The sequence below is a fragment of the Macaca fascicularis genome, chromosome 7 (assembly GCF_037993035.2).
Source record: "Macaca fascicularis isolate 582-1 chromosome 7, T2T-MFA8v1.1".
Taxonomy (NCBI): Eukaryota; Metazoa; Chordata; class Mammalia; order Primates; family Cercopithecidae; genus Macaca; species Macaca fascicularis.
In genome coordinates, this window is record NC_088381.1 from 39343905 (window position 1) to 39365929 (window position 22025).

A 22025-nucleotide genomic window follows, 5' to 3' on the forward strand; every position below is an offset into this window, starting at 1 on the left:
GTCACTCTCTTCATATTAGGAAGGGTGGTGGGTACTTCTAGAATGCTTTACAATGGTCTGAAGTCTTTCTCTGCCTAATGACCAGAGGCAGACATTATCTATGAAACTGTTTTGGAAAACCTTCAACCCAAACCATAGTTTTTGTGCCTAATAGGGCAATCCACATTGCAATAACTTTTGCATGAAATAAAATATCCTCCTTGCCTTTATATAGGAGTTTATTTCCTCAATTGAAAAACAGTAACAACAATCTGCACCAAAATCAGCCAGTCTTTTGAGGTTAATCACTTCTCTCCATTCTCTCCCAAAATGTTAAAAAAAATCCTCAGGGTACTGTAAGTAAACAATTGCTTATTACATCCCTGTAACCCTACCCTCGCACACACACATGCCCTCTGTATATGGATGTATTCACACTGCTTTCAGGAAGAGTTTGGGGAGGGACAGTAATTTTGTCAAAAAATGCTCTGCTCAGCACATTCTCAGGTTGCCTGTTTTTAAAGGAGAGGCTCATGGTTTATGATGATGATTCTGGTATATTTCCACCTCAGGCTCTTAAAACTTAAGCATCACTTTTTGCCTGGAATCTCCCAGACATGCACTGTTGAATCTGCTGTTCACCTGGGGAGTTGAGAATGTCAGTGAGCGCTGGTGCATGTGCTGACAGTATTGTTAATGGCGCCGTTTCCACACCTGCAGGCAGACCTGTGCTCCAAAGACAGGTATCGGAGTTGCTGCAAAAGTGACCACCCCCTGCAGCCGTAACCTTCAATACTGTGCCTAGTCTCGAGCTCAGTCAAACCTGGATGCCTTTTCTGCAGGCCTCTGTGTGATATGTTTGATATATTAGGTTGTTATTTAATCCAACTATATATCAAACATATTCCTACAGTGTCTTGCCCTGTCTCCGGGGGTTCCTAATAAAGTTTATAAGGCAACAGGAAAGAACACGTTAAAATCACAAGTAGATTTAGAAGACGGAGCACTCATTACAATTCATGTTATCTTCTATTTCTTCTTGTAGCATTTGAGACCTGTGTCAGTATTACTAGATTATTTGCTTATTATAGAAACAAATAATAAGTATTGATGTTTCATAAGAGCCTGGGGTATTTTGTGCGGCTTAGTTTTGTGCAGTGATGAATCCTTAAGGAATTCAGTATGCTCAGTGGAAAAAACGGTTCCAACCCATGCCTATGAGACATAAAATAAAGGTCAGGATTATAGCCTCAAACACATCTAGATTTATATTTCATTTTGGTTCATTTTTATCCTGATCTTCAATTTAGAAGTTCATGTCAGGGTTTCAGCAAAAATTCAAGGAGCACAAATCAGTTTTCTATAACTTCCCTTTCCACTCACAGTAACGATGTATAAAGCAAATCCACTATACCAGCTGCATGGATACTGAGTCAGTGAGCTTTATACAAACCTTGGATATAGGACTAAATGTGTCTCATGAAGGTAATATAATGTTGACTGAACTCTTGAATTTCCTGTTATAGGTTAACTTGTCAGTGGAGTTTGGTAATATTTAGAATAAGCCAACAGGCAGAAAGTAATTTCATAGCCTAATTGACTGTGGCAGGAAGTTTGGGATTATGATATAGAAAACATATTTTCTGGTACATAACAGCCTTCTTTGGTTGGTTTTGACCTCTTCCTTATAGAAAAGCCTGTGAGGTATGTGTGAGTTCATTCTGAGTTCTCTCAACAAAATACTTTGTGAGCACTGCTTTCTGGGAAGAGAACTACTGTGCTCATAGCTCAGTGTTGTGGAGGAGAAAAGGTGTGAGCAAGTGGTTTAAACAGGTCAGTCATGAAAGCTTCCCCTTACTGTGTCTAGAAGTCGTTGCCACATTGCTTACAAGTGAATGCATAGTGACAGGGTTGCCAACAGCAGCATCAGAGAGGTGATGACACAGGAGAGGGTCCTGTGATGTTGGAGTCCTGGCTTCTGGAGCTACACAATGGAACCTGTCTCCGGAATCCTTCTCCATTGAGAAGCGATCTGTGTGTGTCAGCAGGTGCTCTGTCAGGCGGGTTTCAAGATGCTGCCCCAGTCAGTCCCTCCTTCACACAGCTGGAGAACACTGGTTTTGGTTTTGAGTCCAGTTACATTGTTTGACTGAAATGGCAAATGGCCATGGAAAAGAGACAGCAAGTTATTACGAACAAAGAAAAGCATGGTTTCAAAAGGACCTGCAGATGAAGCCCATTTGTTTGAATTGATGTGATTTTCTTGTTTCTTTGGGTGACTTTGTCACTGACCAGCATGTTCTCTGTAGTGATAAATATAGTGAAGGGAAAAAGGAACCAACTGTTCAGGGAGAAGGACAAATACAGCATTTTCTATATGGCTGCACATGGGCTTTGAGTGGCACTCATTGATTCCAGACCAGGAGCATACAAGGTGTGAAAAGCAAGTATGGAGCCGGGCATGGTGGCTCACACCTGTAATCCCAGCACTTTGGGAGGTCGAGTCGGGCGGATCATTTGAGGTCAGGAGTTCGAGACCTGCCTGACTAACATGGTGAAACCCTGTCTCTACTAAAAATACAAAAAAAAATAAATAAACCGGGCATGGTGGCACACACCTGTAGTCCCAGCTACTTGGGACTGAGTATGCTTGAACCTGGGAGGAGGAGGTTACAGTGAGCTGAGATCATGCCACTGCACTCCAGCCTGGGTGACAGAGTGAGACTCTGTCTCAAAAAAATAAATAAGAAAAGTATGGGAGACTCCCCTCCAGGGTAGACCAGTAGGCCCTTGTCAGACCCTTCACAGACACATAAAGGGGGCTTAAGATGTAGGGAGTTTATCTGATAAGTCTTGGGAGAAGAACCCTGTTATCTTTGTCTATGCTTTCTATATTGACATTCAAGGGCCCGTAAACAGAAACAGTGATGAAAAGATGATTCCAGTGGCATTGCTTCTCATTTTGAAAACAAAAATAAAGCAATGGATACTGTGGGAAAACGAATCCCAAGATACTAATCAGGCAAGTGCGGACCTTTTCCAATGGACAGTGCATGAACTCGTGCGTATTCCTTGGGTGCAGAGGGTGTGGTCCCTCCCCAGGCACAGGCACAGCCATTCGGCAGTTTCTTTCTCAGTCACCCATCTTGCCTGTTTAAGGTCTCTCTGGAGCTTTCCCTGAGACAAGGCCAGCTGTCCATGCCTGGCTCTTGGCAGTTCCAGTTGTTCTGGGAGGTTTACCTTTTGTTAGAACTAGTAAAGGTGGCAGTCCTGAAGCCACCCCATCCATGGGTCCTCCAGAAGAGAAGCTGATCTAACCCTTGCACAGTTTGGGGCTTTGCATACAGGCTAAGGCCTCCCTCAAGGCACCTCTCAGTTCAATACCAGAAGCAAACTAGTAGCAGCCAAACTTGCAACCAAAAAAAGAGAAATGTGGCTGCCTGCTCCACTCCGGCTTCCAACTGGCAGGAAAATGCCTCACTCCTGTTGTGGGAGTTCTAGGCCTTGGCCTCCTTTTTTCCCTCAAGGACATTTAAATTAAATGCAAAATGTTCACACTTTGAAAAATATATAGCCAAGAGGATTTTTAAAAAGTTTCTGATGCACTATGACCTTATTTTTAGTAGCAGGCGTTCTGCAAGACTCTTGAGTAACGCAGAGCAAAGGCTGAGACCCCGCTGGAAAGATGACACCGGGGTGATTCTTCAGTTTGTGGAGCCAGTTGTGAGAAGGGCAACCGTTGTGTTTTTAGCTCTCAACAAGGCATTCCCTCAAAGGAAGTTTTCAGGGAGGAAGGCAAGGCCTTTGGCCATCTGCTGTGGGTGCCTTATGCTCCTTCACCTTCAAGTTCATTGGGGAAAGGAACTCCTCTGGGGGGTTACAGGGCGTAAAGAAATAGGCCAAGGAAAAGACCATGGGTGGACATTCTCTTCCCCTGCCCAACACTTGCCCGGGACCTGACAGGGACAGTGAGCAGGGGAAGTGGGTAAGGATGTTGAGGAGCAGGGGCAGTGGGGGATGTTGAGGAGGAGGCCAAGAGAGATCAGAAGAGAAAAAGGAGTTCCTGCTTATTTTAGTCACCGCCTTCTAAGAGAAGTTTAATTTGGAACTGTCCATGTCTAGGCAAAAGGACCAGGAAGGTTGAGTTGCTCCTCAAGTGACAAACAGAAAACTGAGTAACTGATACCTGGAGAAGGGCAGCGAAGACCCCACAGTCACATGGTCAGAGTACAAAGCAGTGACTACCACCCAGATTGTCCCACTCCTGGTGGGGTGCTGAGAGAGAAGCTGGCGCCCATCTGTGCTGTTTGTTACTTGACGCTTACTGATTTGTGGGTTTTACTTACAATTAATTTAGGCTGTAATCAGAAACAGCAAGAAGAATTTTTGTTAGAATTATGAGTACATAACAGGGTTTAGACAGAGGAACAGATTCATTTAGCCCCAAATCTGAAAAAAACAATTTTTGATAATGAAATTAATTGCTAATGGTTTTTGAGCATCTCCTATGAGTCAGCCATGCTTTACATATATTAATCATGTACTTGTAATGACCCCATCAGGTAGGTTAGATGGGGAAGTAGGCTTAGAAGATGAATGAATTAGTCTGAAGACCATGTTCTCAGAATCCATGAAAGGCCAAACGCCAAAAGGAAAAATGAGGAAAGGCTGTCCCTTTTCCCTCCTCCGCTTGCCATACCACTTCCCCTACCACCACCATTTCCTCTTCCAGGGGACATACAGCTCCTGAAACTTTAAACCCATCAGAGCAAACATATAGGGGTCTCAAATACTCTCCCAAGTGGGAAATGGGAAGGGAGCCAACCCAATATGTAGCCTTTCCCAAGAGGGATCTCAGCAGGCCATGACTTTTCAAAGGGTGAGGTCAACTACAGGGTGCTCAGACTTTTCTAGAAGCTACCAAAAGGCCTAGGTGGGGATAAATCTATCCTCTGCAAGAGTTGACCAGATAGCCCAGGAAAGACGATTGCTAAGAGCTGGTGGGCACCTGGCCAAATAGCCTTTTCAAGTGGAGGGGAAGGGGGAAAAGAACAGTGTGTCAAGGGAGAAGATAGATTCAGCATGCAGAGGCAGCAGCAAACACCTTCATTAGGCAGAGTAGATGCTTAGTTTGTACATCTGTTCACTCTTTTTCCCAGTGCTGTCTTGTTAAGAGTGCCTCTTGGTAAAATGCCAGTGTGTTTACATTTGTATGTCCATGTATGACTAAATGTCACAAACTGTGAATTCTAGTTGAGGGATGCAAGTAGAGTGTACAATTAACAACCCACGGCCTTAAACGGGGCAGGAAGCTGCTTATAGCTGTGTGTGCATCTGTCCACCATGGCTCAGGAGTGGATGCTAATGATATGGATGCTTACTCTGTGTATTTCTCCTTCTCCAACCTTGTGCATTGTGCTCTGGCTGAACTCTGGAACTTGGGAAACTCATTTTGAATGGATATATTCATTCAGCAAATGTCGATCATCACATGGGCTCCTCCGCCTGATTTTGTGCTAGAGAAACATAGGTTGAATAAAACACAATCTTGCCCTGGAGGGGATCACAGGCTGGTAGGATTACGTTAACTGGTGTTTGTTTTCCTGAGTCCAGGCCAGCATTTCCTACAGAGTAGTGTGTAACCACCTCTGTAAGAAATACAGAGTCCTGGCTCCCACCTCAGACCTACCAAAACAGCGTCTGCGTCTTTACACCAGATTCTCAGGTGATTCTGCAGCGAGGGCTATCCATTTTTTTGGTTTTTGAGGGTACGTAATAGGTATATATATTTATGGGATACATGAGATGTGTTGATACAGGCATTGGCTTGTTCTCACACCACTAAAATAGACATACCCAGGACTGGGTGATAAAGAAAAGGTTTACTGGACTCACAGTTCCACATGGCTGGGGAGGCCTCACAATCATGGTGGAAAGTGAAGGGGAAGCAAGATACGTCTCATATGGTGGCATAAGACTTATTCACTATCACGAGAACAGCACAGGAAAGACCCGCCCCCATGATTCAGTTACCTCCCACCAGGTCCCTCCCATGACACGTGGGGATTCTGGGAGCTACAATTCAAGATGAGATTTGGGTGGGGACACAGCCAAGCTATATCAGGCATGCAGTGTGAAATAAGGACATCATGGAGAATGGGGTATCCATCCCCTCAAGCATTTATCCTTTGTGTTATAAACAATCCAATTACACTATTCTAATTACTTTAAAATGTATAATTAAGTTATTGACTATAGTCACCCTGTTGTGCTATCACATAGTAGGTCTTACTGTATTTTTTTGTGCTGATGAACCATCCCTACCTCCCATCCCCTCACTACCCTTCCCAGCCTCTGAGAACCATCCTCCTCTCTATGTCCATGAGTTCAATTGTTTTGATTTTTAGATCCCACAAATAAGTGGGAACACGCAATGTGTGTCTTTCTGTGCCTGGCTTATTTCACTTAACATGAGGATCTCCAGTTCTAGCCATGTGGTTGCAAATGGCAGGATCTCATTCTTTTTTGTGGCTAAAGACTATCCTGGTTTAATGAAACTATTATCTTGTTTAATGAAACTATTTTCTTAAGTTCCTTGCTTTAGCTTGATGCCAGTAGTTCTAAAGAAGTATAAATAGCCACATGCACAGGATTAGTCATAATGTTTAAAAGATTTTAGTGGGTCTTTACATGATCCAATTGCTGAAAGAATGAAAAAGCCAGAAGTGAGGATTCCATTGTCCCCTCTGTAAACCAGAGGGGCAGACCTGACGGACCCTGGTCAGGTCAGTAACGTGTCAGCTAAAGAGGACCTTAAGACACCAATGAACTGAGCCTCTCTGGTGAAGAGGTGGGAATGAGAGCTCCGTGAGAGGGGCCCAGCCTCCACATTCTTCCCCAGAGTCACTGTGCACCACGTTGCTCCTCTTAGTCTGCCAGTCTCTCAGCTGCAGTGGGGACTGTTCCATTAACAAATTCTGCATTTTCATTGTGATTCTTTTATCTAGGAAAGTCCTTTGAAGACCAAGCGAATTCTGTTTCTCTCCTTGTGATGTGGTTAAGTGTGTGTCCTTCCTACCTTCTCCCTTATTCCATTCTGCATGCTGGTGGGAGCTGGAACTGATGGGGCACCTGGGTTTTTGACCACATCTCCTTGGCTTGGGGAGATCCCATTTTCTCTAAGGCTAGAAGTTGTATGGTATGAGGACACATTAAGTATTGGTGTCTGATTTCAGCAGTAGAGATAGGGTGGGCAGTGCATCTTAGTCATAAACCTGGCATACAGGAAAATAGGGACCAGCAGTCAGAAGGCAGGTCTCATCAGGATACTCTGCCCAAACTGTAGCATCTAACATTAGCCCTCCATCCCTGTGCCATCTCAGTCAGCCTTTCTAGGGAGAATCTCTAATACTTTCTAATCAGAGCAAATGTCTCCCAGAGATAAGGCCTTCTGCCGTGTCCGATTTAAAGCATAGTGATGTTACGGAAAGAAAAATAAAAACTCATCAAAGAGCATTACAATAGTTGCCATCACCAGAAAAATCTGTGGGTGTCAAAAATATTTCCAAGTTGAGTATTACAAGCATGTATTTTTTAAAAAAAAACCTCCCAGGCAGCGGAAGATGTGGGAGAGGCTCTTAAAAATCCCTTGCGATGAGATTATCTTATCAGATCTACCCCTGCTAAAGACTTAGCGCTTAATTTTAAGGAAATTGCATTTTTTAAAATCTTAAAATTTGGGAAACCGAAAATCTGACAGAGTATTCTACACTGTAAAGTGGACTCGGGCTTGGAACCCATAGTGTAGTTGAGGCCACCTGCGACAAGAGCATGGGAGACTTCAGGAGCCGCCGTGAATAGCTCCCACGAGCCTCCGTTTCCTCATCTGCAAAATGAGATGAGGAGTTTGGAGTCAAAAATTCTGTGATTTCCCTAGTGCTTTAATCTGTTCTGTGCCTGACATTCTTTGGCAGAATGAATTTCCAGAAAAGCTCTTAATCTCAAGGTTATTAAAATATACACTTTAAATATATATTATTTACTATATTTAATATGTATAAATTAGAGCCTACTGTAATTTATTTGTGGACTACACAAGAGTTCCTTTTATGCGAGAGTGCCTTACAGCGGATCATTTCTGTATTTCAGTCACCAAATTCTATACTCCACCAATCCAAAATGAGTCCAGTAGAACTAAATTCATTTCTGTCCTACTCTTAGAGCAAGACTTGGTCAGCATTAAGAAACAGTGCACAAGTTCTGTCTCAGAACTTCTGAAATGCCGCCATCATTCAGATCCACTAGAAGTGCAAAAGAAAAAGGATTAGCACCTTTCATGGTTCAAGATATGGCATTAAGAATGGAGAACTGGAGAAGAATTGTATCCCTCCTGTCTGATGTTTCACACGGGAGCGTTAGCAAGCTGACTTTGAACCTCTGGCACAAACCATTCCTCACGGATACCCTAAGGGGTGGCTTTGGCTAGTTACAGTGCCTTATTTTGGAGTCAGATTTAGGTTTGATTCTGGTTTAGATTCTTCATGCTGCCACATCACCTTGGTCCAATAATCTACCTTCCTGAGCCTGGGTTTTCTCACTGTAAAAATAAGGATAAAGATAATTCCAATACTAGATTTTTTTTTTTTTTTTTTTTTTTGGTGAGAAGTCATTGTATGTAGAAGTGCCTAACAAAATACTTGGTACACAGTAGGCACTCTTAAAAATGTATTACTGTTGGCACAAAGTGTGAATGTCTGTAATGCCACTGAATTGTACACTTAAAATTGGATAAAAGGGTAAGTTTTGTGTTACATATATTTTACCACACATACAAAGGGAATATTACTGGTCCTGGCCATCATCTCTCAATGCCTGAAAGGTACCAGCCACATCTTCAACACTGTGTGACCTGAGGGCAGCTTAACCAAATTGACCTTGAGTCATGGAATATTACCACACAGGTCTAATCTGACCACCCCACCCCCCGCCCCCCACAAAACTGTGGTGCTCCAACCCATGCAGCCTGGGACCACAGTCTTTATACTTGTCCCACTTCTCCAAAGCTTCTCTTCAACTTCCTGAGTTGTTTTAGCAGCAAAGGAGATGGTGGTGAATTTAGAGCAGAGCCCTAACAGTCTGATAACACCTACACAATAGTGTCCAATGTTCTCCCCAAGGTGGAGCCCGTGCCTCGGGTGTCCAAGGGACAGAACAAGCTCCAGCTTGATGTCGTGTTGCCCTGGTTTCTTTTTCACCACTGGGCAGTCTGTGCTTGGTCTATAACTGTCTCAGTGCTCAGCCACAGAAATGCCAGTGCTGTTTGGCTTTAATTTTTACCCAGGAAAAAGATGACTTTTGAGAACTGATACCCATCTTTCCTTTTTTGTTTTTAAAGTCCATTTTTAAGGCTTAGGCTCTGGAAGAGAGTGAGTGCTATGATACACTGTTTTGATTTTATTGTTTTGGTTTTGGTTATTGATGTTGCTAAAACCATTTGAGTGTATTTTATTCACAGTGAATGTATATCTTTAAGGATTCTGTTCCAGAAAATGAGCCTGTCTTTGAATTTCCCGATTTCGAATTTCTGTGGGATGTCACGCTAACAGCTTTTTCCTTTTGGAGTCAGGGGGAAGGGGCTGCAGGTGGAGAGGCAGCCTGACCTTTCTATCCTGGTGTTGCTGTTGTACAACAATGTCAGTGTATTAATACTTAACGTTAAGTGAAAGGGTAAATTTTGTGTTATATATATTGTACCACACATACAAAGAAAAGTATTGCTGTGTCTGGCCATTGTCTTTTAATGCCTGAAAGGTACCAGCCACATCTTCAACACTGTGTGACCTGAGGGTGGCTTAACCAAATTGACGTAGAGTCCTGGAAGTTAGCACAGGGGACCTGTAGTCTGCTTCTTGTTAAGGAACCATCCCATTTCAGGTGTGGTTTGTCAACAAAAAACAATAGGCAGGTGAAGAGCCAGGTGACCCGGCAGTAAGTAGTTTGGAAGAAAGAGCGCTTTGTGGATATGAATTGCATGTGATGCTGTTTTCTTTTGGTTATAGCAAGCGGATGAGACCCTGGACTTTGAGGAACAGATCTTGGAAGCTGCTAAATCCATTGCTGCTGCCACAAGCGCCCTGGTCAAATCGGCCTCAGCAGCCCAGAGGGAGCTGGTGGCCCAAGGAAAGGTGGGTAAAGCTGCTGACCACATGGGGGACACTCATGCCTCTGAGGGCCCAGGAAAAGAGCTACAAGCCTTTGTCCTGTCCAAGGAAACACATGCAATACCTTCCCTCCCTGAATTGCCACTCTCTGTGCTGACCGACTGAAAACTACAGAATTCAGATCAACAGAATAAGAGGTTTGGCTTCTGGGCCTCATCTGCTTCTTGTTAAGGAAAGCATCCCATTCCAGGCAGTGATTGGGGCCTGAATGAGACATTTATATTCCCACTGTACACTAGGCTACGTAAAGATGTAAACTGTCATATTTTCCTGGTGGGCCGCTCTAGAAGCACCGCAGTCGGCGGCTTTTATGATACCACTTTCCAGCTCCAAAGGGCTGCGTTTGTTTTCGGGACTGGAGAGCTGAATAGTGGCCAACTTTGCAGTTAGCACTTTCCTAAGTCTGCTGGTGAAAGGGCCAGTCGGATTTTAATTCTGCAGTTTCTTCAGCTTTATCTTTAGTCGCCCATTTGATCTACTTTAGCATAAAAGTATAGTTGTTTTTCGAGGATTCAAAGGGTTATTAGTACATTAGTAATTCTGGATATGGAACAGTCTTCTGATTTAACATATTCCATGTGTCTTGTGATTTACATACACATGGAACCATCCTATCCACACTGGCTTTCAGAGAGCCTCTCAAATGGAGAGGCCCCACAGAAACCTGACCAGTCGTGGGTTTGGAAAATGTGGTCACCATCATTGTCATTCATTTCTGTTTGATATTAAAAGGCCTTTGCTGTCAGCGTACAGATAGGTGGAGGCAAGTTGTGTCTTGACTCGAGAACTCACACTACAGACAGGAAGGTTGTGCCTGACCATAGGCCGTGCATCTTCTTCCAGGAAGTCTTTTGTGAGCTCAGCCACAGCTTAGTCCAGTCTACATACCTTGAATTCTCTTTCTAAACCATTGTGTTGTATGTTATTCAGTATTGGTCCGTGTCTGTCTCCCCACCTGGCACATAAGCTGTTCTCTCCATCCTTCCTGTTGATCCCCTGTAGAGCCAGCATTCTGCCAACCTTGTCCTTCCTGTACTCAGCAAGTTCTTGTTGGCTGGTCAACATGTAAAGACCACAAATGTGTCATTGAACAGAACATCCTATGTCAAAAAAAAATCCTGGTTATTTCAACATTCATAAAGGGCTATGTGTCCAACACGTTGCTTAGATACTAGAGAATCCAACTTGGATATGGCAGAGTCCCTAACTGCCCTCCAAGGAACTTGTGTTCAAGCATTTAAAAAGTTGGTGACGGAGGTTCAGCCAGACTTGGGTGAACTATAGGATTATAGGCAGGACCTTGGAGTTTTACCTGACATTCAGCAAGCCCTGATATGACCCTGTCATTGTTTACACACCCCCAATTTCATTTCAAATTGAGATACTCATCTCTTACCTCATCAGGCACGTCCCACGAGCTTGAACGTATTTCCTACTGTCGCTTCTCTCTCTAGCTGTGGACAGAAAATGTTCTACTTGCTGCTGTGATTTCTAAATAGAAACAGAGATCCGTATTTCTTCCAGCCTCTTATTTCTCTCCCACCCCTGACAAAATGGTATTTCCTTAAGACCAGGGTCTGCACTCAATTGTACCAGAGGGAGGTACACCACACTTTTTTAACATCATCTGCCAGAAACACAGTGTGGTTTTCAGGGTCAGTAATTGGGAGAGATTTAAATTTCCCTTAGACCATGAAAAAGGGAGGCCTAGTGGCTCCCGCATTTGAAATGGAGAAAGCTCAGCAGAGGAGTAAGTGTAGAAAGACAGCACCAGGCCGTCATTCCTGAGACGTTTCCCAGAAATGCAGTACCTGGCAGCTAAATGGAGCCATTCTTAGCATTTCCCATTTCCTCTTGGTGGCGAAACTTGCCGGGATGTGCTATGCAATCTTGGCATGGCCTGCGTCCCACATGAGAAAGGTTGCTCCCTTCTTAGGCCTATGCTGTTGGCAGGAGGCACCAAGTGGGGTGCACGTCTGGTTCCTGAGCAAGGTGTGGGGACGAGGGGCTGCGACCACTGGGGCTGCCTGCCGTCACGGCCAATTTCTCGACTCTCCTCTCTAGGTGGGCTCCATCCCTGCCAATGCTGCAGACGACGGACAGTGGTCACAGGGGCTGATTTCTGCTGTGAGTTGCCTTCTCCTTCCTCCCAGTTTGCTTTTTGGGTCCCCTGAGGGAGGTTTGGGCTTTGGGTCACTTCTCTGTTGACTGTCCCCAGGCCCGGATGGTGGCGGCTGCGACCAGCAGTCTCTGTGAGGCGGCCAATGCCTCTGTTCAGGGACACGCCAGTGAGGAGAAGCTCATCTCATCTGCCAAGCAGGTCGCCGCTTCCACGGCTCAGCTGCTGGTGGCCTGCAAGGTGAAGGCCGACCAGGATTCAGAGGCCATGAGGCGGCTACAGGTAATGGTCACTGATGCTGGTGGGAAAATACTCCTGTTGGAGCGGGTAAGTGTCACCAAAGGGGACAAGCCTCACTTCCTTGGCATGCCCCACCAGGCCTTCCATCAGCCAGCTCTGTCCACGTTGCAGCCTCATCTACTGCGTGCATCCATGCATCCTCCACTGTTGCCCCGCCAAGCTGCCATTCTCCGCGTGTGCCTTCTGGTCTCATGCCCTGGGGCCCTGCTCCTCACCAGCCCAACCCAGCAGACCCCTACTTGTCCTTTGTGACTCATCTTCAAAGTCCTCTGTTCTGGGAAGCCCTCCCTGACTCCCAGTGTCTGGGCAGCTTATCCCTCCTCTGTCGTTTGAGAGCCCCTAGGCAGACCACTCAGGTTCCCATCACATGTTACCACTGCAGGTCTGTCCGTGAGCAGGTTGTGAGCCTCTTAGATGCAGATACCACACCTTCATCTGTGCCTCTCTCACATGTTACTAACTCGGTGCCTGCTTCAGAGGAGGCCTTCAGCCAATGTCTGCTACAGAAGGGAGTAAAGGAACTGAGATTTTATGAGACTGTGGCTGCTTCCCAGAGCCCAGAGAACATGTTAGGAAGGTAACAATCAAGTCCTTCCCAAAGCAGACACATTTTCCTGATTGCTTGAATTGTAAAAATATTTTAAACACAATAAAAGAAATGCTTAAATGAAAAAAAAATCACACGGCCCCCAACATCTTCATATATCAAACGTTATCATTGTTTTCTGTTCATTTTTATCTACATATAAAATATTGTCCAGTTGTAATCATGGCAAGATACATTCTGCTTTCTTTTCACTTAACATTTTATCATATGTATTTTTTCCTTGAAGATAAGGCTTCATTAACTTCTCTATGCAAAGCTAGCTGGCCCATTCTTCATGAGTTCCATTTTTAATGATTGCATGATATTGCATCAACTGATTACGCCAGAATTTCTCTATACTTTGGACATTTTGTTTCCAATTTTCAAGTTTTTTTTATTATAAGTGTTAAAATGCAGATCGTCTGTATTGCCAAAAGTATGTTTACGTCAGTCATGAAGCAAATCATAAATGGCAGAAATGTTTGAATAGTTCTACCAAAGCTCAGAACTCTTGTTTTACTGTAAAAGGCCTAAAGTGCATTTCTGTTGTTTGGGACTCTTGAGTCCCTCTCTGACCCCCCTCCCTCACCTTTATTTGATACCTGGGATGACCCACCTCCCTCACCTTTATTTGATACCTGGGATAAACCCAGGGAACAATTGAGGAGCTGTGTGTTTGTGAATATGTGATTTCTGAGTCTGGGGCACACTTGTGAGGAAAACATCCTGAGTTGAGAGACCTGGTTCAAGTCCTGCTTCTGCCATTTTTTAGGTGCATAATCTTATATAAATCACTGAAAACTTTTCAGGGGCTTCATCTGTAAAATGGGGATAGAGCCATCCACACTGACTCTTATGAGGGTCAAACAGGAGAATGGATATGACAGTGCTTTGTTAGGGCCTAAGGATTTACACAGATCGAATGCAGCATCGCTCTTGTTCCCATCATTACCGATTTAACTGGATGCTGCAGTGTTGTGTTTGAGCCCCTTATAAATGACTCAGGAGTTCCCTGGGGCTACATGGACCTAGGTGCAGATCCCAGATGTAGAACTTGCTAGCTACCAAATCTTAGGTTTCTTAACCTCGGTTTCACATCAGAAAAGCAGGCTAAAGATTTCTGATCTGATAAACCCTCTGGCGAATACGCACATGGTGATTACTTGTCAAATATTAATTGGTTCCCTTCCCATCCTGTGCAAGCCCTCATAGTTTGCATTGGGCACTTGAGTTCACAGACCAGGCTGGGCAGTTAACTTTGAATGAGAAGAACTCTCAGCTTTCTGATGGCAAACCCTCAAGCACAAACCTTCAACCCTGAGGGGGTGCTGGACAAGAAATACGAGAGGTTTAATGAAGCCTTAACCACTTTTAGAAGAAAACTCCAAACCTCAGCTGGCATGTCCCTGGGGACATGCTTCATGAGCATTAAAAATCAGCCAATACAGGCAACAGCCCTTAAGGAAGACCTAAGGAAGACTGAAAAGCTCTTCTTTACCTGTCTCTAGCAATCGCTCCATCTTAAGAGCCTGTGGTGCAAAGCCCAGCTGAGACCCTAAAAGTACGTGCACAAGGCCATAGTTACTGTGAGGCTCCCAGCCCTTCCACACGAGGGTAGCCCTTCATTCCCTCAAAGCCTTCAGTGAGCACCAACTGTGGACAGCCACAGTGCCGCTGCTGGGGATGCAGGAATTCCAGTCACCGTCCCTGCCTTCAAGTTGCTGACTGTCCAGGAGGGGACAGCCAGCCACAAGCATGGTAAAGGCTGCAGTGACGCCGGCACAGCACACTCCAGGCACACACAGGGAGAGGGTGTGGGTAGAGCTAAGGGAGCCAGGCGAAAGTGATGTCTGCGCCAAGTCCTCAAGTATGTGCTAAATCAGATGGAGGCAGGGGAGTGGTTTTCCAGACCAAGGAGGCAGAACTCAGGCTTGCCTCTGTTAACACACGTATCACATTGCTGGAATCATTTATTAAACATTTACATAATTATAATTCCCCTCAAAAATGAGTGTTCCTTGAGGGCCAGGCACTTTTTCTCATTCATCTGTGAGTGACCAGGGAGGTTCCAGTGTTGGTAGACTCCATGGATGGATGGACAGACAGATGGGTACTCGCTGGCTGGAGAACTTTATGTTGTAACTGGATAATCAGTTGACTCACAGTCTCACAAACTGTACCTTCATGTCTATTCTTGCCGGGCCCAAATGGCTGTTTCTAATGATATCATGTATGTTTTGTTCACTCTCCAGGCGGCAGGAAATGCTGTGAAAAGAGCCTCAGACAATCTTGTCCGTGCAGCCCAGAAGGCAGCATTTGGCAAAGCTGATGATGACGATGTTGTAGTGAAAACCAAGTTTGTGGGGGGCATTGCTCAGGTTTGTAATTAAATCAAGAATAGTGTTTACTTCCCGAGGTAGGTGTCAGGTTATAACAGAGAGACAAAAGAACAGTGACTTCAAGATGAAAGTTTATTTCTTCCTCATGTACCAGAGATGGTGTGGTGTTTCCTTCGTGTCTGGGAGCCAGATCCGTCTGCCTTGCTATTTCACCATCCCTGAGATGTTACCTTTGGCCATGTGGTCCATTTGGCTCAGTAGCCCCCTCAGCTTTCCATCCGGCAAGGAGGGGAGGCCATGACCCTAAGCTGCAGGCATTACTTCCTCTCACATATGTTGGTCAGCTCCCTGCACAGGAGGCTGGGCAATGTCGTATTCTTTTTTGAGTAGCATTTGCCTAGATAAAAATCAAGGATTCTATTGTAGAAAAGAAGAAGAACAAAAATGGAGGACAGCAATATTATTTAAATAAAATACATTTGGAGCTACTGCCCGCTCCAGACATTGGGCTCTGCAGAGAGAGCATGCTTTCCCTCTCCCAGAACTGTTACAAGAGCAGTTGGGATTCTGACTTAGGCAGGATGACATTTTCATGCATGGGAGTGAGGAGAAAGCTCTAGGAAGTCAGGCTTGCACTTTTTGATGTGTGTCCATCTCGTAAATCCATTTTAGGGGACTGTTTTATTTGTCCACACCAGGAGCACTGAAGTTACTCACGCCCCATGCCTGCCTTAGCTCTTCCTGAAGCACGCCCTGTGTTTGGCTATGCACTGCATGTGTTTTTACCAGAATGTGTTTCTCATGAGAAGTTTCACAGCAAAGGGGCTCTGATCAAATAAGGCTGGAGAATACTGCATTCAATAACCCCACCCTGGTAATGATAGTCATTGGCCTAGGAAAGGCTCTGGAAAGCCAGGAAAGGAACTGACTTTGCTTTTTTTTGAACACAACTGTCCCTTTTCACACAATACCTATTAGCAAATCTTCCTCAGATCACACCTTAAAAGCATGAAATAAGCATTTGAGGGCCATCTGGTGGTTCAGGGTTCCGCTTTAGCTTTGCCCATACCTGGACCAGGTCTTCCTCCACTGGCTGGGTGACTCCAGACAAGTGGACCTACATCGCTCAGCTTCAGATTTCTTGGAAAAACAAGACTTTCAACTGGGCGTGCTTCACAGAGCAGCCACTTCAGTGAAGAGTATTTGCACCAGAGCCTGGTACATAGGAAGGCTGTAGTAGATGTTTGCTGTTAAATCACCGGGCAGACCCAGCATGTTTTCATGGCTCGGCTGGGTCGTTAGTCTCAAACCCCAAACAGTGACAGAGGCTGGTCTCCAGAGCCAAGACTGTCCCTGATGTGCTGCAGTGCCCCATGGTCACGGGAGCCGTGGAGCTCACATGAGCAGTGGGGTGTGGGGAGGGTTTTCTAGAAAGCGTTAGGTCCATCCAGCTTGTTGCTTTCTTTCTAGATCATCGCTGCCCAGGAAGAAATGCTAAAGAAAGAGCGAGAACTGGAAGAAGCAAGGAAAAAACTGGCCCAAATCCGCCAGCAGCAGTATAAGTTTTTACCCACCGAGCTGAGGGAAGATGAGGGCTAAGGTGCGCGCCCAGATGGCGAGTCCCAAGGGATGGCCCTGGCTGAACTGGACAGTGTTCCTGAGAGGCTGGGCACTTACCTGGAAACTGCCCACCTCCCCCCGGGGTGAGCCTGGAGCCCTGCGTGCTTGTTCTCACGTCTCTGTCCCGTCGGCACCGGCTGCATGATCGTGATGTCACACGGTACAATGTCCTACCCACAGCTCCTCTGCCGCCTCCCCTCCTGCCTCACTGTGTCTCAGGAGAGAGGGGTGCACATTTCGTGGACTGTTACCAACAAAGAAAAGTCAGTATTATGTCGTTCTCAGACACGTTTGCTTTTGTTGGTCCTTCTCTTAGGCCTGCTCCTGGACCTCTTTGTGATACCGTAATAGGGAAAAAATCATTGATGTCATAGAATATTCTTCTTCCTCTCAGAAGACGGAAGCTGGAGTTGGACATGGTTCACAAAAGCCAGAAACAAACCCATGTGGACTCCGGGAGGGTGACTGAGGTCCTCCTTCCATGTCTTGAGCGCTGGCTCACCCAGGGGGTGAAAAATTCCCGCTCCTGTTTGCACGCTTTCTTGCCTCCGTGTGTAAGCTCCTTGTACAACCTAGACCCATCTTGTATTTTGTGGCTCAGAAAACTGAACAATTATTTTTTCCCTCCATAGTCCAAAGGGCAGAGTTGTGGGAGGCCGTCCGGGCTTGGTGAGCAGGGGCTATAATAAAATTCTGTGGGCTCCTTCCTCTGCAGAGGCTGTTTCAGTTCATACAGAGTCATCCACACAAACCCACGGCTCCCATTTGACAGTCAGTGGAACGCTCGTCTCCTGAGTGTCCAGGGTGGGGATTCTGCTGGCATAAAGAGCTTCCTCAGTGAGTCATCTTTAGGTCCCACGCTGGTTTCTATGCCTTCAGAATGGTCACAAGCCCGGATTAGAAAGCATCTGCTTACAAACCTATCACCTGCCCTCCAACCCAAGACGCCTTTTTTTCTGTCTTGATATCTAGAAAATCTAAATGCATCCTAAAATCAATGTGAACCTTTAACAAGATCGTTTTACTTATTATCACATAAGTGAAGACATAAGATTTTTTCCGAGTTCATTTTCTGGATGTCACACGTCCACAATTTTGTATTTTTCCCCTTTTCTTTTCAGAGCCCTCCCATGGGAAGGGCACCGGAAGACCTTGAATTTACCTTAATCTGCGCCTTTAGCCAAGGCAGTGCATGGAAGATGAATGGCTTGACAGAGTCTAATGCCAGGGAGCAAGAGTGTCTGAAAGAATTCACAGTGGGGGAGGTAAAAGTTAACAGAAGTACATGATTTACAAAACTGGTAACAGTTAAAGGCACTCACCCTCTGCCTCTCTTTCTGGTGTGCTGTCGTGTCTCAGACTCCATCCACACTATAGTTTCAAAGTTCCACGGACAGGGGAAAGTGGGTGCTTTGGTCCTTCAAAGATGTCACCTTTCGACCTTGCCTGATGATCTTGTTTCACCAGATTCTAGCCTATGTCATGGTTTTAAAATATATAAACTTCTGACAGCTTCCCGTAAGTTACTTGTAAGTGCTTGCACGTATTAGAATTTTTTTTCAGACCAGTGAAGTTAGAGAAAAGATACTGTAAAGGAAAAGCAAGTGAGAGAGAGTGTGTAGGACACTGACAGTGAGTGGGTACCAGTTCTGAAGAGGAGGGGAGCTGCTAGAGCCCTAGCCTCTTGGGGAAAAGCTGGCACACCCTTGGCTCACCCTCTTTAAGTGGAGCTGATCCAACACCTTATGCCTGCCCTGGCTGGACACTGAGAGGAGGGGCACACGTGCTTCCAGAGACCCTCAGAAGTCAGACCCCAATGCTCAGAGTCACCATGTGTTAATGGCCTCCTGTAACAGGGCTCTGGGGAGCCCCTCTGTGGCCCAGCCCACCCCACCCTCTGCTCTTCTATGCTATGCCCAGGGCAGCTGCCCTCTTCCGCCTGTCCCCCGTCACATCCTGGAACCCCCGGACCGAGGCAGGGGCAGGCGGTGAGTTCTCCCACCCTGCCTCAGAGTCGTTTAAAACCTTTACTGCATTTGATGCCAGAAAAACCTCCAGAGACAAACCAAATGCAAAGGCCTGTCCTTTACACCTCTAAAGAACAGGCGTCGAAGAAAGTTTATTTTTGTAGGAGCTGTATAAATACTCACCTTTCTGGAGTCGTCCAGTGCTGGGAGCTCTGGGGAGTTTGGTTCTCAGTTATCATCTGGTGTGGTCCCAGTTTCTCATCTGTCCTTTCCTCATCCACCCTGCTTATGTGTATGTGAATGGCCTCGTGGCCGGCGTGGTGGTTTCTCAGTTCATAAGATGGTTGAAGGGCCATGCCTTGTCTGGGTGTTATTTAATAAGCATTACCGCAGTGTCCTCAGATGGCACTGAGGGGGCCTTCTGGTTCTTCAAAGGAAAATCAATAACACGGGCATGAGTTCATTTGGGAGTGTGAACTTCCAGAGCATCTAGTAAGGGAGTGGTGTCGGAATAAAAATGGTCCCAGGTCTGGAGCATAGAAATGTGTCTCTGTGAAGAGGGAGTAGGTGTGTGGATGTGTTTCTTCTCACGCCCCTCTGCTCCTTGAGGGCTTTTTGAATCCTTGGGCTGATTTTTTTGTGCCAGAAATTGCTGTTCCTGATGGCCAAAAGGGGAACTGAAGTGGATTTCAGAACTGCCCAGTGACTTGAAAATTTGGACTTTACTTTGTTCTGCCTTTCAGAAGTCTTTAGATAGGGAAGCTAAGGTCGTGTTTGGTGAAATGAACAGCCGTTGTTTAAATTTTGCCGGTGTCCAGCCAGCTGTGGCCCTGGCCGTCTGTGCAGGCAGGTTCCTCAACCTGGTTGGCCCTGCAGTGGGTCATCGCAGTCCCTCCAGGTCGGCTGCAGAGGCAGCTGCCCAGCCTGCAATCTGTGCATGGGCCTTAAGAAGTGAGCTGCCTGTAGCCTCATGGCACACGCTTTTATCAGGGAAAACCCTTTGAGCTTCTCCTGGGTCTCACCTGCTTGCTTTCCGGCTGTCTTAGTCAGTACATTCACAGGCAACTAAAGCCTGTTCCTAATTCATCAAAAATTATAACCAAAATTCACCATAGCCTGAGAGTAGACCCCACCTCCAAAGTGATGCCAAGGCCAGCAACACCTCATGAAGCAACCAGACACAGGTCAGAAGTGGTGAGCAAGCCATGGGCTCTGCTCCTGGGGAGCTCGCAGGCTGCTCCCTGAGGAGCCTTGGTTTCCTCCCTGGCAGGTAGTCCCCAGAATCTTCTCTCCCAGCTTTCAGGTTCTGGGCTCCGGAAAGGCTTCTGGGATTCTGGCCTTAAGACCCCAGCACAGACTATCTGCATGTTCCATTCTCAGATTCCTGGAGGAAAGGTACCCTCCGTCGACCGAGGGGCTGGCTGCTTCTGAGACTTACCAAACCCAAGAAATTTGGAGACGTTCACCTCAGGCTAAAAGGCAGTGGTCCCCAGAGTTCAGAAAGCAAAAGACCTTGACAACTGTGCTAGTAGTGGCTCTGGTCCTCTCTCTCCACAGTGCTGGCCTCTGCTGGGGAAGGCATCTCTCCCAAAGGTATCCCCAAGTACCACGTTGAAAATGTCCTCAGTCTGTTGCTCCATCTTTCTGAGCCTGTGCTTGGTATGTTATGTTTATGGTCATTACAGATGACTGTGTGCAGAGCTTCGGTTTTTTCTTTTTAAGCTACAAAGAAGAACTATTTCTTCTCAATAAAAAAGGTTTGGATTCGGCCTCTTCCTCTGAGCCCACCTCCCAGCCCTCCCGGGAGCATCAGTGTACCTGAGTCACTCTGTCTGCATCTCTTCATCCCACAAAACACGAGGCTGGGTCTCATTCAGCTGCCTCTCAGCAGCCTTCAAGATCCAGAAGAAAACAGGAACGTTCAGCTCTGCCCTGTGTCCTGTCTCATCACATACATTAATTTATCTAACCACATAAGTTATTTTTTTTATTTGCCAGAAATAAACCTTTAAAGGAACAAACCTGTGTGGAGGACTCATGGGAACGGGAGGAAGGTGGACAAGAATGGGGAGGAAACCGTCTTTATCGTGAGAGTAGATTTCCACCTTGAGGACTAGCTCCACAGTTACCAGAGGTATGTCAGGAGAGAGAGCGCGCGCACGTGTGTGTGAGTGAGTGGCAGACGCGAAGCCACAGGGTGCCACTGAATTTCATGTAGCTTTGCTGACACAAGAGTTAACTTGGAGAAATTCCAGGAGCAGGTGTCCTGGACAAGTAGCTTGGGGACTTTTTGGCTTTACGTACCACCTCTGTCAGAAGACTGCCCAGTTAAATACAGAAGTGCATGTGGTATCATCTCCAAACTTGACCGAGGCCCTGACACAGGAAGGTTAGGTTCACTTCTGACAGCTGAGGCCACAACTGCAATCCCCAGAGGCTGCCAGGCCCTCCTTCCTGTTTGGGAGTGGGAACTGCCGGGCCAGAAATCCCTGTTTGTGGGGGGCAGCCAGACTTAGAAAAATGTGAGGCATTTCTAATCTGCAAGAGGGGGTGTCAAAGAATCACCATAGCAACGAAGAGAGTCACTGCTGTGTCTAACAACCAATAAGATAGATTTTTTTTTTCACCCTTAAAAGGATGATTTAGGATTTCTAAGCCAGTTGATAATGAAGGTTTTTATATCTTTGACTTAACAAGAACAACAAAAATGAGGTTGGGGCTGACCATACCCACAGCGAAGGTGGGAAGCCTGAGCCTGAGCCAACCAGAAAGGGGTCAGAGGGCTCAGCGAGTCTCCTGTGTGTCAGATCGGTGCTGCTGGACAGCTGGAGCCCAGCCCTTGGCAGCCGTGGGGAAGGTGGTGTAACCATTTTGCAGAACGGCAAACCAAGACTC

General features: G+C 46.0%; 1 protein-coding gene across 23 annotated transcripts in view; it reads left to right on the top strand.

Annotated features, from left to right (window-relative positions):
• Positions 1-21151, top strand: part of TLN2 (talin 2) — a 457700-nt gene extending 436549 nt beyond the window's left edge. For 20 of the 23 annotated variants that reach the window (XM_073995950.1, XM_045395572.2, XM_045395576.2 and 17 more), the window contains 5 exons: positions 10038-10163; positions 12264-12326; positions 12418-12645; positions 15457-15582; positions 17014-21151. In XM_073995950.1, coding sequence (XP_073852051.1) covers positions 10038-10163; positions 12264-12326; positions 12418-12645; positions 15457-15582; positions 17014-17142 — 672 coding nt within the window. In that variant the 3' untranslated portion in view covers positions 17143-21151. The remainder of the gene's footprint in view (positions 1-10037; positions 10164-12263; positions 12327-12417; positions 12646-15456; positions 15583-17013) is intronic. The other 3 variants (XM_065548004.1, XM_045395579.2, XM_045395577.2) reach the window with 1 other exon arrangement.
• The last annotated feature ends 874 nt before the right edge of the window (positions 21152-22025 follow it).